The sequence below is a fragment of the Triticum urartu genome, chromosome 2A, assembly GCF_056163025.1.
Source record: "Triticum urartu cultivar PI428250 chromosome 2A, HENAU_Tu73, whole genome shotgun sequence".
NCBI lineage: Eukaryota > Viridiplantae > Streptophyta > Magnoliopsida > Poales > Poaceae > Triticum > Triticum urartu.
The window spans coordinates 733892065-733905770 of NC_141874.1; the positions used below are offsets into that span (position 1 = coordinate 733892065).

The 13706-nt window shown below is 46.7% G+C and overlaps 2 protein-coding genes across 2 annotated transcripts; one reads left to right on the plus strand and one right to left on the minus strand.

Moving 5' to 3' along the window:
• Window positions 1-3996: 3996 nt before the first annotated feature.
• LOC125534422 (uncharacterized) lies at window positions 3997-9452 on the minus strand. The gene is made up of 2 exons (XM_048697656.2): window positions 8624-9452; window positions 3997-6553 (listed from the first exon to the last, which is right to left on the minus strand). The coding sequence occupies exon 2, from the start codon at window positions 6508-6510 to the stop codon at window positions 4087-4089; it is 2424 nt and encodes an 807-aa protein (XP_048553613.2). The 5' UTR covers window positions 6511-6553; window positions 8624-9452; the 3' UTR covers window positions 3997-4086.
• A 133-nt stretch (window positions 9453-9585) lies between these two features.
• Window positions 9586-13017, plus strand: LOC147987362 (uncharacterized). The gene has a single exon (XM_087545245.1). The coding sequence runs from the start codon at window positions 9623-9625 to the stop codon at window positions 12110-12112; it is 2490 nt and encodes an 829-aa protein (XP_087401371.1). The 5' UTR covers window positions 9586-9622; the 3' UTR covers window positions 12113-13017.
• The last annotated feature ends 689 nt before the right edge of the window (window positions 13018-13706 follow it).

The following is a 13706-nucleotide window of genomic DNA, read 5'->3' on the forward strand; positions in this document are numbered from 1 at the left end:
CCAATCCTAAGCATAGCTCAAAGATCATGTAGTTCGTTTGCTATAGTTTTTCCGAATTCAAGTATCATTTCCTTAGACCATGAGATTGTGCAACTCCCGGATACCGTAGGAGTGCTTTGGGTGTGCCAAACGTCACAACGTAACTAGGTGACTATAAAGGTGCACTACGGGTATCTCCAAAAGTGTCTTTTGGGTTGACACGAATCGAGATTGGGATTTGTCACTCCGTATGACGGAGAGGTATCTCTGGGCCCACTCGGTAATGCATCATCATAATGAGCTCAATGTGACCAAGTGGTTGATCACGGGATCATGCATTACGGTACGAGTAAAGTGACTTGCCGGTAACGAGATTGAACGAGGTATTGGGATACCGACGATCGAGTCTCGGGCAAGTAACGTACCGATTGACAAAGGGAATTGTATATGGGATTGATTGAATCCTTGACATCGTGGTTCATCCGATGAGATCATCGAGGAGCATGTGGGAGCCAACATGGGTATCCAGACCCCGCTGTTGGTTATTAACCGGAGAGTCATCTCGGTCATGTCTGCGTGTCTCCCGAACCCGTAGGGTCTACACACTTAAGGTTCGGTGACGCTAGGATTGTTGAGATATTAGTATACGGTAACCCGAAAGTTGTTCGGTGTCCTGGATGAGATCCCGGACGTCACGAGGAGTTCTGGAATGGTCCGGAGGTGAAGATTTATATATAGGAAGTCAAGTTTCGGCCATCGGGAAAATTTCGGGGGTAATCGGTATTGTACCAGGACCACCGGAAGGGTCCCGGGGGTCCACCGGGTGGGTCCCCTATCCCGGAGGGCCCCATGGTCTGAAGTGGGAGGGGAACTAGCCCCTGGTGGGCTGGTGCGCCCACCATGGGCCTCCCCATGCGCCTAGGGTTGGAAACCCTAGGGGTGGGGGGCGCCCCACTTGGCTTTGGGGGCAAGCCACCCCCTTGCCCCCCCCCCTTGGAGATCCCATCTCCTAGGGCCGCCCCCCTAGGGGTCCTATATATAGTGGGGGGGAGGGAGGGCAGCCGCACCCTAGCCCCTGGCGCCTCCCTCTCCCTCCCGTGACACCTCTCCCTCTCGCTAAGCTTGGCGAAGCCCTGCCGAGATCACCGCTGTTTCCACCACCACGCCGTCGTGCTGCTGGATCTCCATCAACCTCTCCTTCCCCCTTGCTGGATCAAGTTGGAGGAGACGTCTTCCCAACCGTATGTGTGTTGAACGCGGAGGTGTCGTCCGTTCGGCGCTAGCTCATCGGTGATTTGGATCACAACGAGTACGACTCCATCAACCCCGTTCTCTTGAACGCTTCCGCTCGCGATCTACAAGGGTATGTAGATGCACTCCCCTCTCCCTCGTTGCTAGATGACTCCATAGATTGATCTTGGTGATGCATAGAAAATTTTAAAATTATGCTACGTTCCCCAACAATTATAACGACAACTTAGAGGCTCATCAGAATGTTTGACAAGGGACTAGATAGCTCAAGAGTGGGATTTGCTCCTCGACGATGGAGAGATATTCTTAGGGCCCTCTCGGTGTGACGACATCCATCATCATCTGGCCAGACACAGGTGACTATGTCACGGGGACGCCGGAACACGACAACGAGAAAGAAGAACAAAACTAGTTACGAGGATCACAGTATAGTGAGCATGTGATGACTCAGGAGGATACCGATGCATCTCAGGTTTTGTGAAATATCATGAAGCAAAGGGAACATCACATGATAACCAAAGGTTACTCGAATATCATTCGTGTGCTCATAGGAGTCGATATGGACGTCCATAGTTCCGTTATCGGTCATTGAACGAATGGTCCGTTCATGTCTATGAGTTACCGAACCTACGGGTCACAAGCTTAAGGCAATCACGATCTGCTGAGTGTTAGTAGGACGGGAGTGATGAGAACATATTTATCAAATTGTTTCATTAATATTCGAAATAGTTTCGAGAGGATCCGAAAGCGTTTCGGGGTCACCGGAAGGGTTTCGAAAAATATCGGGTAAATACCGGGTATTGCCGATAAATAATATATAGGTGGAAAATGTTTCCGAGCTGTTAATTTATATATAAAAGGATCTGATGATTTTTAAAGTGCTTTTATATTTAACTAAATATCAACAGAACTTAAAATGCCTAGTGGTGGAAGGCAACTTGGCCACCAAGATCCAAGTGGGGGTGGAGCCCCTTTTCCCACTTGGGAAGGGAAGAGAGGCCGAATTGGAGCGGGACTCCTCCTCTTGGCCGGCCAAGGTGGAGGGACTCTCCTCCCCTTGTGGCGCCCCTCCACTCTCCTCCAACCTATATATATTAGAGGACTTTTCACCCTTTGAACATATAAGTTTTGGAGCCTCCTATATATACTAGAGGATTTTCACCCTTTGAACATACAAGTTTTGGAGCCTCCTCTAGTTCTTTTAGTTCTAGTTGGTCCCAGTTGACTAATTAGAGCTAGGTATAGTTCCTCTAATACTTATAATTAGAAGCCCAGTGTGGTTCTAATCTCCTCCTCTAATTCTCCGGCAACGATTAGCTCTAGACGGCGAAGTGATGCTGGATCATGAAGGTTGTACGCTTGCAACCAAGTAGAGAGGTCGTGCTTTCGTTTTTCGGTTCGAGGGACTATTCGTGGGCGGTTCACAGGATCGTGTATCGACGGTTCGAGGGACTTCAAGTACAATCTATTCGACATGTTCTTCTTCAGTTGCAACTCGGTGACGGTAAAGATCGTGATCCCAACCTATTATGCATCTTCATATTAATCTTGGGTCTGCGTAGGCGCAACTTTTTTTGTTGTCTAATACGTTTACCAACATCCTCCTCCAACTCACCTGCGCCCTCTTAGCTTGTCCAATAAGCTAAAAGGGTGTGCCATCCCTACATGGGTCTTCAAGGCCCATTATCTCTCTACTAATAGGCCAATTGATATTTTCTTTAGCCCATTGACTCTAAATAAATTATGGGGACTCCTAGATCATTATCTAACTCCTCTATTATTTATGTTAGGTCCCCGAAAACAATTTCCGCCTATATTTCATTTCCGGGTACTACTCGAAACTCTTCCCGTAACCCTGAAACACTTTCGGTTTCTCTCAAAACTATTTCAAATATTCATGAAACTATTTCGTGAATATATTCTCATAACTCTTACTCCACCAACACTCAACAAATTGTGATTCCCTTAAACTTGTGACCCTGTAGGTTCGGTAAAACATAGACATGAACAAAAACTCCTTTCGTTCAATGACCAATAGTGGAACCATGGACATCCATATTGATCCCTATGAATACACGAATGACATTCGAGTGAATCTTTGGTTATCATGTGCTACTCCCTTTGCTTCGCGATACTTCACAAAACCCGAGGTAAGATGTATCGGTATCCTGTTGAGTCATTCTCATGCTCACTATATCGGTCTCCTCGTTACCGATTTTATTCTTCTTTCTTGTTGACATTTTCCGGCATCCCTGTGACCTTGTCACCTGTGTTTGGCCAGATGATGATGGATGCTTTCACACCGAGAGGGCCCTAAGAATATATCTCCATTGTCAGAGGAGCAAGTCCCACTCTTGAGCTATCTAGCCCCTTGTCAAAATTTTCAATGAACATGTAACTTGTCGTTATGATCACTGTGTTACAAATGACGTTTGAGCAACCCCAAAGTCCATCGTCCGGTAAGAAGTGACTACGATACTCTCATGGTCTAAGAAACTAAAGCATATGTTAACTCTCCGTGTTATATTGATTGACTTGTGATGATTTGTATCTCAAAGTATAACGAAACAAGTTGGGTCAATTCAATATGATCGTTCTTCTAACGTCATATTCTCAATGTTGTTTTGGAACTATCGTAACAATTAACGATATCGTAAGATCCGGAAAACATGATGAACATATAACACTTTAGCTAGTCTTAAAGGCGAGACTAGGAATCAGATTTTACCATTTATCATTCCACACATGCTTATGAATTTTCCACTGAATCATATATTCTAGGATCATAATAGTTATAGCATAGAATATAAACTCTTAATTATAAACGTGAAAATAAATAATACAATATTATTGCCTCTAGGACATATTTTCAACATCATTTCCATACACATCTTCTACTGGCCATAATTTGCTCTTCTCGATTCCATAGTGCCATAGCAATGCCCAGATATAGGTTATGAATTCCCCTCCTGACTCGAGGCACTGCTTGTGCGCCTCTGCGTTCCAAGTGGGGGCAATGTGCACTAGTAACTCCGCCCATACCTCGGAGAGGATCTCCCAGCATTCTTCTTTACTCTCTTGATCAATCAGTTCCTTGCCCAGCTTTGCACCTAGTCGCACAACATCTTCCTTCAAGATGTCGTCACCATCTTGGATGGCCTTCTCTGCTACTTCCATCAGTTTGTCATATCTACTCTGCAATGAGTCACATTTTTTAAGAATATCATCACGAGCGCGTGTCACGGTTTCTTGTAAGACCATGTTGGGTACATAAAAGCTGTCAGGGATCAGGTCAGGCTTAGAAACTAGCAGATATGCACAGTACCGAGACAAGCTATTTGCAGTGACATACATTTCCTTGAGCTTATCGGGCAACTTCCCATTAACTTTCTTTTCTTTTGTCATCTCATCCACATCCACATCCACAAGATATGGTTTCGATGAGCAGCAACCCGTGAAGTACGATGAGAGGGAGCTCAGGAACCCATGTTTGCTTAAGTCGACGCCATGGTCTCTAGCAAATTTAATCTCACAGAGGCTGGTTGCAATGTGCCACACCAGAATTACGTGAGAGCATGTGGGCAGGTCGAAGCAGGCCCAATTGTACTGCTTCCTTTGGGACAGTGACCTGACGACCTTGGGCAGAAGAATACCACTCCTAATGGTGGGCTCCTCCTGATTTCTGTTGGTATTGTCGGGCTGATGTAGATTGTTAGAAGTGTTGAGCTTCTCTAGGCTTGCACGGAGCTTCTTCAGTATTGTCGGCTTGATACATTCTGGCACACTGATGGCGCTGCGGAGTTTTGCTCCATCACCCTTCTTTGGAACCATTCCTGTGCTTATTTGGTGCATCACATTCCAACATCTTGGAATGTCATCATATGACTCCAAAAAGACGTACTGGTCAATAAGTCCATGCCAGTGCTTACTAGTTATCCTTGATTTGAAAAAGGATGATATTGCGCCCTCCATACGTCTATCTCTGGTGTGCTCTTCCTTCCACTGTGCATAACTGCAAACAAGGAGTAATCTTGTCCAGTCTGAGACCAAGTAGCTGACCATCTCCCAGATCTCTTTGAACAGCATAAAAAACATGAATACCCAGGTGATGATCATGTCAACATTCAACCCATGCACCACATGAGCCCGATCATCCTTCGGAGGCTTATAGACCTTACGGATGTCCACAGCAAGCCAGCAGACAACACCGAAGGTCACCACGGAGAGGAGCAGATTTGAAAATAGAGATAAGTAACCACTCCAGAAGACCATAGGGTAGTGGGTGTTGAAGTAGTCATTTACGAAGGAGAGTTGCAGCTCCATGACCCTGAAGGCGCGGTTGGTGTCTTGCTCCTCAATGATCTTGGTCTTAACCAGCTTCCGGTTGATGCAAAAGATTTCTTCTTGCAGTGTCACATCCTCGAGCCTGCACCGGAGCAGCCTGGACAAGGCGAAGGCCAAACAGAGATCCTTTGGGTCATTCCCCTCTTTGTTGTCTGGGTGTAATAGGTGCCTGCGACATCCCCAGATCTTGTCTAGGGTGACCAGTGATGAAAAACCACGCTCAGCTTGCTTGACGGACTGGGCAGTATGGATGTACAAGACATACCGAGGCTTCTTGAGTCTGATTCCCTGATTGGTTTCTCCTAGGACCAAGTATTTGTATCCTTCCATATTCTCTGGGTTGCAGTCCTCTGGTTTCCAGTTCCTAGTGTGAGGGCCAGCACGCATATACTCTGAAATGACCTCTGAACTTGTGCCATGCCAGATAGAACGGAGCGCCAGACCATGCTCACAGAATCTGTACCAGCTCCTCAGTATCTGCAGGGCCAAAAGCGACCAAAGTGGAACCGTGAACCTTGAGCCGCGCCACAAGATCAAGAAGGCCGATCCCAGAAGTTTCACCACGTTTCTCCACTCCATGTACCGTCGCCCATGGCGGTCATGAACACCATAGCCAGAGATGAAGTCGACATTGTAACGGAAACTAACAAGCACGAGGGCCCAGACCGGGAACAGGTGATTCTTGAACTTGGCTGTTTGCATGGCCCCCAACAGGTATAAGACAATAGAGTCAGAGATAGCATCCAGGATGCTAAACATGGTTTTCATGAATATGTTGCGGATGTGACGGCGAAAGACGTCTATGATGAACATCACAAGAAACAACACTGTGACCAGGACCACGAGAAACTCGATCCGAAACAGGACGAATGTCTCCTTATTCAGCATGATGAACAGGGATGACACAACATCGCGGATGTCCTGGATGCCCATCATTTTCCTAGCTCGCTTGTGTTCGTTCCTATTGGGAAACCGGAGCCTGCAAGGCCAATTCATAAAAGATATTCACAATCAAAGACCGTAAGAAAAGGGGCTTTGAACAAATGTAGTAGTAGAAAAAGTGGAGTGGTTTATCTTTCCCCCCTAGCTTTGCACACACAATCTAACGCTCAAATGAAGAGGTAACAGTTTTGGCCTGCACCAGCCATGGCACAGCCGCAATCTGATGTACCAGCCAAAGCTTGGGGATGTTGGTGTTTAGGTTTGCAGCAGGAGGTAAGGGTCACTGAACTGCCCTTCCTACCTGCGATGACCATCCTCCTCCACATTGACAAGGTCCCCAAATTTTACTCATCCAAAATTTGGTGAAGGTTTGGTTGCCCAAAATGAACTAAAGAGAACAAATGGACATAGACACACACAAAAAAAAATTGCAACCATCCACACAAAGATCAAATGTTTGACCATGACAAAATAAATGGTAGACTTGATTTTTGCCAAAATTCAAACATAGCCCTAGGACCCCTTCTCAGCAATGCCTCGGGCCACTTGTGCTTCCTACCTCCTCGACACTACCATCTCGGCGAGTAGGATTTCAACTTTTTTTTATTTTACTTTTTGTGATGGGTGATTTATGTGTTGACTACAGTGTATGGAATTGATGATTCTTTTTAGAAAAAAATTCCACATGTGACCCTACATATGTACTCCAGAAGACAAAAGTAGAGACTTGAGATATGCTTATATCTCTTCTAGGAAGTTGATGGCGAGCTAGTGGGGCCTCAGAGCACGACTGAATTTCACCAAATCGGACATGCTAAGGTCACCAAGCTGGCCGACATATCCTTATCGAAGCAACCTTGAGGTGATCTCCTTGGCAAGAGCGCCCCCTACAATGCTGAGAATATGAGCCAGACAGCCAGCTCATGCGCCGTAATGAGGTAGGTAGGCCTGATGCTTAATTAGCACACCTTCAAGAGAATGAGAAAGCCACCGGTGGAGATGAGCCTACCCTTCCACATGGTGAGTCAACCGCCAATCTTTTCTGGTAGAGGCTAGAAGTCGACCTCATGGAACTGAGCGGCATTCCAAGATATTTGCATGGAAGAGAGGTGATGACAGCATGCAAGGCTCCGAGATGTGCCCAAGATCGACATGCTGACAACTGATTCCAATGACCGAGCTCTTCCCCACTGGTGTCGCCTAACCTTTCCAGCAACGCCCTGACATTGAGGAAGACAACCACTTGGTTGGCATACAGAGAGACCAATAGGCGATCCTTGCGACCGCACAAAGGCCCTTCATGGTCGAAGAAGCGGTGACGGTGCTAGCTAGATGGCAACAATAAAGAGGAAGGGGTCCCCGTGCTTGAGACCTCGCCGTTGAGGCAGCTCAAAAGGAAGCCAGCATGAGCAGCATTGCAATCCAACCACACCAGCGGCTACGAGAACTGCGCGCATTGCTCGCGTTAAACCTTGGCATTTTTTAATGGTTAATGCTGACTTGACGGTACTCACTGGTGTTTTCCGGCCCAGGAATTATTAGGATGATATGGCAAGAGTTAGGAATTAAACAGAGCGTATGCATATGCTCAAGCGGTTCGCGTTGTGGAGGAAGTTGTTTAAACGCCAGAAGCACATGAGATGTTGGTGATTTCTCCTCAAGCCACCTTGAAGGATTGTTGCCCGGCATAGATCTTGGATGGCCAATTTGATATCCTGACGCAAGAAGGCCGTCTCTAAGTCATGGAGATCAAGACGAGGCAATCCGAGACGAGAGCGTCCCAGGCTGAAGACACCACTATAGCTTAGCTCACAGAAGAAAGATAAAAACACCACTAGCTAGGTGAACCAGGTTATTGAAGTGATCGCTTGATGGATAGCTGTTGGATCTGCGAGTTTTGAGTCAATCTCGATCATCGACCTTTGTTACGACTTACAACTGAAACTAAAATTGTGCAAGTTTCTCAAGGCATAGAGCCAGCTGAAAACGAAGACCACAAAATGTAGCTAGCAATCATGCAAGGCACACAACACACGCAAGAGTATAATATATATGCATCAATGTAACTACGTACTGACTAGTAGGGTAAATGGCGAGCAGTTTGTACCTGGGCTCAGTAGCCACCAGCTGGTCCTAACCGGGCGATGTCGATCCGGAGGCAGGGAACGTCCGTCCACCCTACAAAAATTATTAAGTCATGTGGTTCATGCGGAACCAAGGAGCCTTGTTACATTTTCCATTATGGAATGTCACTGATCTGGAGAAGAGAATCGTTCTCAAAAGTACACAGCCGCCTCACACGCAAGTAATAATTAAAGAGAAAATGAAAAAGAAACGAACAGCACCTCACCCCTGGGACCGGATTATAAAGACAAAGGAAGAGAACCCTTTGAAAAGTTGTGCGATTTGCTTTCGCTGCTAACGAGACAAACCAGATTGAATTCATAGTCGAGATAGATCTGCCATTGCCCTGCTGCTGCTGCTTTTTTCTTGGTTTCCTGTGTACGCTAGAGAAAGCAAAAGGCATGTGTTTGCTTTGCTTTATCGTCGTAATGATAAATTGCTTTATCATTGTAGGAAGTGTTGTCTTGGTAGAATTAACTAATTATTCTCCGTCGATTTTACAGATATGTTCATATGTATCTGTTTCTTTTGGTAATGTATGTTCTCGAAATTCAGAAAACTATGAAATCTTGCACAGATCTCTTTTGCTGAGTAAGATTAGTTGGCTCGCGAGTTTTTGAAACAAGTCCTCTTAAGAGCTCCTCTTAAATATGCAAGCAAGAAAGTGTACGTGTTTGTTCCTTGGGACCACATATTCATAAGGTACCTAGGAAAAAACTTGTTGCCAGTTGAATTTTTGGGCCGTTAGATCTCCATCCAACACATAGGATTGTGTCACTGTTCATCTTCTTTCTCCACGTGCCGCCCTACGGGCGGTAGTGTGCGCCGCCCACCCTCCCTTCACCGTTGTTCTGGTCACCGCTACAGCCATCCCTGTAAGCCCTCCTATCTGCAGCCCCCCCCCCCCCCCCCACCCACCCCGCGCGGACCCACATTCGTCAAGTTTCGGACTCACTCCCGTCGGCTCCCTCTCGGCCTAGCCATGGCTCCTCACGTCGTCCCAGCCTTCGGCCTCATGCAAAGTGGAAAAAGTGACTGCCGCGCAATATTTTTTCAGGTGCTTACCAAACCTGTTATTCCTTCCATTAGCCCTCCCAGAAACCCCAATACGTGCACAAGTGGAACTCACCTCTCCCCTCCCGGAAAGAACACACACACACACACACACACACACACACAGAGAGAGAGAGATATGATGGCGACAGACGTAGCTGCAGCTTCAATCATGTCCACCATGAAAATGCTGTTCAAGATGGACAGCGTCACTCATGTGGCCAGCGTGGAGTTGTGGGTGTTGATGACAACGCTGCTGCTGGTGGTGAGGTTCATGCTGGACTGCTTTGGGCCGTGGTACGAAGACAGGGCCATGGCGACCAGCATTCAGGTGATAGAGATGCTCAACTACTCCATGGTGCACTACACCATGGGGCTGATGCAGCTCTCCGCAAAGAAGGTGAATGACTACTTTCAGGTCTGGGCGGTGCTGCTGGTGACCCTGCAGTACAGCGTCAAGGCTGGACGCCTGTACCAGAGATCCAAGCAGATCCCACTGCTCGACCTCATGTCATCCTTCTGGGCAGCCAACATCATCTGGATGCAGACCTTCTTCCTCCTCAGGGTCCCTCTCTGGCTGATATGGGCCCTCAATGCGATTCGCATCATCTCCTACTTTGCCTCGTCCGATAGGGCTGAAACCACCAACCAAGAGAACACGAGGCTGGTTAGCGACTACATGCGATACGAGCACACCCTCGGTTCCTCGCACTCGTACAAGTACTTGGTCTCTGGGGAAGACCTGGCGCTTCGTGATGCTCGACGACAAGACAGGAGGAGTGGACAATACAGGATTCGGTTGGATCCAGATAATAAGAAGCTTGTCACCATAGAGAAGATATGGAATATTGATGCTGGCAACAGCCGGTTGCTCGGCGGCACCAAAGACAATGGCAACCGACTCAAGGATGTCTGCCTCTCATTCGCCATGTACAAGCTGCTGCGCCGTCGGTTCTATAATCTCCCGATACATGAGGCTAGCCAAGAGAAGACGAGGCGGCTTGTCTTCGACTACATCCTGCAGGAGAACACCAACAGCTATGAGAGGGCATTCCGTGTCACCAAGGTGGAACTGTCCTTCCTCCAAGACTTGTTCTATAGCAAGCATGCTGCCATGTTTGCCAACGGATTTCCGGTCTGGAGTATGCTCTTGTCTCTCTCTCTGGTTGCGGCTACCGGATACCTTGCGTATCCTGTTCATTGTATACCAGAGAGGATGGATGCGGCCGACAAAAATATCATCACTCACGGGGTCATTGTCACTCGTGTCATGGTCTTCCTTATCATTGCCAAGGAGCTGTTGGAGATCTATTTATATGTATTCTCGCAATGGACCAAGGTTCTGATGATCTGCATGTACGTCAAACATCGGTGCTTGCGGAATCCAGTGGTGGAGGCAGCAATGAGAATGATGTTCTGGTTCATGAGGGGCAAGTGGGATCAAAGGATCTTCCAGTATAACCTTCTGATTTCTGATTCGCATACTCAGAGGAAATTTCCCCGGAGCATCAAGTTGGAGTCAGAAGTAATGACGGCAATATTTGAGTCGTTCAAGGGCCTGCAGCAGCATCCAGAAAGATTGGGAACCTACTTCTTAAATGCCTTCGGTTCAAAGGCACCCGTTATGCAGCAGCTAACATGGGCAATTGAGCTGGAGGCTGATACCCACAGGATACTGGTCTGGCACATCGTGACATGCTTCTGCGAGATGCATTTCTGTGATGAAGTGAAAAAACTAAAGGTTTATAAGCTTCAAAACAGGATCTTGGCCAAGAAATCCACAACTCCAGAACATGTGTGGCCACATTACTTAACTGCTGTCACCTTATCAAACTATTGTGCATACCTGCTTACCAAAGGATTGGTGCCAGACAACGGCATTGTTGTTACAAATATCTTGGACATCGTACGCAAGGAAACCTTCCGTGCTACTTACTGCTCATTCTCCCAGTCAATGGAAGATGTTTACAAAGAACTTGTGGAGATTGCCGCCTTGGAAGAGTCTGAGGTGATTAGTGGAGAGGTTGAAGCCCCTGAAAGTCGGGAAGATAACAATGGAATTAACAGTTCCACAACAAATGACCAGGTGCCCAATAGGGAAGATACTATCAAGGGTGATGATGACATCCATAATTCGATAACCCAAATGGGTGCAAAGCTTGGGAAGCAGTTGATAGAGACCTACGAAGCAGACACCGTAGGCATATGGAGGGATCTAGCAGTGTTCTGGACAGGCTTCCTCCTTCACTTGGCAGCCTCAACCAGAGCAGCCAAGCACAAGACACGGCTTGTTGGGAAGGTGGAGCTCATAACACACCTGTGGGCTTTGCTGTCACATGCTGGGTTTCTTGGAAATACCAGGCATGGGCAAACACTCCTCGACCCAGAAGACCTTAGTGATGTCGACCCGCTCAGATGATGAATTTGATGAGCTCAATCCTGTCGATTTCACAGGCACCAGGCTCGGTGGTCTACAGGCTGTCCTGACGATTTGGCTATTGTTTTCCTGCAAATGGCAGCAGCAATTTCAGATATATTTTTTCCCTTTAGTACACCATGCCCGACAATTTAATTGTATCGTTCTATTTTCAGTTTGTGAAAGTTGTAGTGCATCCTTGCACCATGCACATGTTTTTTGTCAATCTGGCTGCCGCTGTGTTTTCGACATTAGCTTCCAATGTAATTGCACGGTTATTTAAAGTGTATCGTTCGAGATTTGGATCTCAAGATCGTCAAATCTATTGTGTTAGTTCATGAGGTTCCTAAGAAACTTTTTAAACATACTGAATCCCAAGCAATGAGCGACACATATATATAGAGGGTTCAGTTTAACTATAAGTTACAGACATGACATGGAACCTAAGCATTGTGTGGGTTCAGTTGTATCTGATCATGGGCATTGGACACACTGAATTGACGGGGAGCATGACCGCAAAACTGACACGCCTAGAAAAAAATTCACCATTATCGATGGATCTGCTGCTGCTGCTGCTGAATATCCTGCAGTTAGAGAAGTACGATTGAGAGTAGGGAGCACAAAATCCACCCAAACCTGGGAGCTATCCGAGGAGATCAGGGCGGTGGAGATTTCTACTCTCCGGGATCCGGCGGGCCTCCCCGTAGTAGCCTGCTCGGGAGACCTCTGTCGTGCCCGCCCCCCTGAATCCCTCGTCTTCTCCAAGCTCCCCCGCGCCTCCACCAACGGCTAACTGGGGTTCCCAATGCGGGATGGGGCCGCCACAAGCTCGGTCGGCGTATCGCACATCCCTCCTCCTCCCTCGCATCCCTTGGAGCTCGCGGCCGCCGCCGTCCTCCTCTTTCCTCTCTTCTCCACTGCCTCTGTCTTCTCGGAGGCCCGAGCTCAAAATCCTAACGGGGCGTGGGCCGCTGTCGGCTGGCCCACCCCAGCTTTTTCCCTCCCCCATTGCAACTGGGCTGGCCCGTTTGTCCGCTTTCTTTCTGATCGCTCTAGTCTGGGTCAGTGGACGTACAGGTTTTTTTCATTTTCGTTTTCTTCTATGTTTTCTTCGGTTTTATCTGTTTCTTCATCAGTTTTTTTCACTTTTCGGGATTTCTTTAATTTTTTCATCGGTTTTCTTTGTTTCTTTCATGGTTTTCACAGATTTTACTTTTCTCTCTTTTTCTTTCCTTCTCTGTTTTTATTGGGTTTTTTTGCTTTTCTTTTTTTCTTCATTTATCTCTTTCTTTCTTTGTTTCTTTCTCGCCTTACTCTGTTTCCATTCTTTTGCATTGATTTCCTTCAGTTTCTGTTTTCATTTTGTGGTGTCTAAGTTTTTTTGGTTTTATTGGGTTTCTTCAGTTTTCTTAGTTTCTTTGTCGATTTTCATTAGTTTCTTTTTTATCAACACATGTCAACTTTTTTTTCAATACACATAATATTTTATGTATACATCGGAAACGTATTTGTTTACACATGTTTAACACTTTGGAATACATTGTTAACATTTTTAAAATTATATTTTTTATGTCTACTTTTTTCCATACACATTGTT